The sequence below is a fragment of the Artibeus jamaicensis genome, unplaced genomic scaffold, assembly GCF_021234435.1.
Source record: "Artibeus jamaicensis isolate MK-2021 breed Jamaican fruit bat unplaced genomic scaffold, CSHL_Jam_final scaffold_3047, whole genome shotgun sequence".
Classification (NCBI taxonomy): domain Eukaryota; kingdom Metazoa; phylum Chordata; class Mammalia; order Chiroptera; family Phyllostomidae; genus Artibeus; species Artibeus jamaicensis.
In genome coordinates, this window is record NW_026522035.1 from 82,991 (window position 1) to 86,014 (window position 3,024).

At 40.7% G+C, this 3,024-nt stretch overlaps 1 gene segment (V, D, J or C); it reads right to left on the bottom strand.

The window, feature by feature from the left end:
- Nucleotides 1-1,431: 1,431 nt before the first annotated feature.
- Nucleotides 1,432-2,196, bottom strand: LOC119048871 (T cell receptor alpha variable 34-like). The segment is given in 2 exon segments: nucleotides 1,432-1,865; nucleotides 2,067-2,196. Coding segments are annotated over 2 exon segments (342 nt in total).
- Nucleotides 2,197-3,024: the final 828 nt, after the last annotated feature.

A 3,024-nucleotide genomic window follows, 5' to 3' on the forward strand; every position in this document is an offset into this window, starting at 1 on the left:
AAGCAGGCCCCAGCAGCGGGAAGCAGCAGAGGGGGCCATTATTACCCCGCTCTGACCCCACCCCCACATACAGCATCACAACCCAGCGACCTGGGCGGCCCCGCCCTGGTGAACTCCTGAGGCTCCACTCCTCATACTTAACAGGTGTGAACAGACAAAAAGTGGCTCAAGAAGATCTCAAAGCCCATAACGCTAAGTGACGAAGAAATAGCAAAACATTCAGATGCACAGTTCAAAAACTGGTGATCGGAATGCTCACAGAATTGGTTGATTTTAGCCACAAATTAGAGGAACATATGAAGGCTAAACTCATTGAAATGAAGGAAATTGTACAGGAACCTAATAGTGATGGAAAGGAAACTGGGACTCAAATCAAAGGAGTGGACCAAAAGGAAGAAAAAAATGTCCAAACAGAAAAGGATGAAGAAACAAGAATTCAAAAAAATGAGGAGAGACTTAGGAACCTCCAGGACATCTTTAAACACTCCAACATCCAAATTATAGGGGTACCAGAAGGGGAAGAGAAACAGCAACAAGTGGAAAACTTATTGGAACAAATAATAAAGGAGAATTTCCCCAATCTAGCAAAGGCAATAGACTTCCAGGATATCCAGGAAGCTAGGAGTCCCAAAGAAGTTGGAACCAAGAAGGAACACACCAAAGCACATCATAATTATATTAGCCAAGATTCAAATGAAGGAGAGAATCCTAGAAGCAGCAAGAGCTAAGGGGACAGTCACCTACAAAGGACTTCCCATCAGACTGACAGTGGATTTCTCAAAAGAGACATTACAGGCAAGAAGGGGCTGGAAAGAGGTATTCCAAGTCATGAAATACAAAGACCTACAACCAAGATTGCTCTACCCATCAAAGCTTTCATTTAGAATGGAAGGACAGATAAAGCGCTTCTCAGATAAGATAAAATTCAAGGAGTTCATCATCACCAAGCCCTTATTATATGAAATGTTAAAGGGACTTATCTAAGAAAAAGAAGATAAAAAAGATGAATAGTGAAAGGACAGCAAACTCACAGTTATTAACAAACACACCTAAAACAAAAGCAAACTAAGAGGACAGCTAGATCAAGAACACAAACATAGAAATGAAGATCTCATGGAGGATTAGCAACAGGGGAGTGGTAGAAGGAGAAGGGGGGAGAAGGTACAGAAAATAAGTAGCATAGATGGTAGGTACAAAGTAGATGGGGGGCAAGAATAGTATGGGAAATATAGAATCTAAAGAACTTGAGACACATGGTCATAACCTAAAGGGGGGAATGGTGGAGGTGGGGGGTGCAGAATGGAGGGGAATGAAGGGGGAATAGAACAACTGTAATGGCATAATCAATAAAATCAAATAAAATTTTTAAAAAAGAAAATAATATTGAATTTGATTTTATCTTAAAATACTTAATATATGGCCAACTTTTTGCATTTGATGTGATAGCAATTGAATTTCCCTCAAATGTCTTTTTTAAGGGTGAGCCTTCCAGTAGGTTTCCCACAGGAGCCCTGTGCTAGGAGAGCATCTGGGGCCCTGTGTCAGGTTAGAGCACAGCCTTTGGAGGCCTGGGTGTCACTGTGCTCCTCCTCCACAGAAGTAGGTGCCTGAGTGACTGAGCTGGGAGCCCATGATGCACAGGGAGCTGTGCTGCATTTCTTTATCCAACGTGGCTGCTATTTTGTCACGAATCTCTTTTCCTTCTCTTCTGAACAACATCAAGAAGATGAGCCCTTCACCAGGCTTCTGCCAGTACCAGTGTAAGGAATATAAAGTCTTTGAGGAATTGCACTTGATGGTAACATTTTCCCCTTCTTGGATGATCAAGGACTGAGGACTCTGCTGCATTTCTTGGCTTCTCACACCTGATCAGAAAACAATGGAAGGACACAGGAAACCCTCAGCAAATGCTGAGTCTCAAAACAGAAATATCACTCCTTAATTATAGAACATGAATGGTTCTCATCAGGGCCCTCCCTGGTCAGAAGGACATCCCAATTTCTGCTCTCAGGGTGCTGCCACCATGGTACGTGATAAGCCTCTCTTAGACTGAACCGTGTACTCACAAGCCAATTGCCACAGCAGAACCCCTGAAAGCACTTTCAGGAGAGTCTCCATCCCTTGGCTCCCCAGCAAATCCAGTGGACCAGGTCAGATTCTGAATGGGCTTCTCAGCAGGAGTTTCCTTGAGCTCAGAGCAAGGTCTGCTGCAGGTGTTTGTAGAACACTGAAACTCAGGGGGACAACCAATCAGAGAGACATTGCAGCATTTCATCCTTTACAGAGAACTGGGCACATCCAGAATACTTTTAACACAGTGCCCCCCTCTGGCCAGGCTAAGAAATGATGAAAATGTGGATTTGGATTTTCTTCAAGTTTACATCCAATATATCTTTTGTGTTTATTTTTGTTTTGTTTAGTGTTTTGGCATAAGAAAAAACCTATCAATATACTGTGACAATGAGAGAATTACTTCAGGATCAAAAAAATCAAGGGAAAATTATACATGAAATTATATCTATAATATATATCTAGCAAAATAATATTTTAAATAGTAACATTTCATTATACTGTTTGATTCTTCATATCACTTTCAGTGCTTATCAATGCCTTCAGGATGATGTATGATCATCCTTTAATGATTCATAATTCTTTTCACAAAGTGGTGTCTGCATTTTGCTTCAGTCTTAAGGTTTCTGTTGTCCATTTTGAGTTGTATGCTCCAACTATTCTGAATTAGTTTAATGCCATTCTCCTAAACTAAATCTTGACTTTATACCTTTGCACATTTTGTTTCTCTTTTTCTATAATTCCTTTTCCCTGACTGTATTTTTGACTAACTTTTTTATGAGTCTTAACTGAGATATCACCTTTTTTAGGTAGCCTTCCCTTATATTCTGTATCCAATTTAGATGTTTCTGTCAGGTGATCAGAGTTTGCTTCTCCCCTGTGATAGTTTTATGAGACTGTTTTGTTATATACTTCACACTATCACATGCTTCCTGAGGACAGGCACAATGTCTA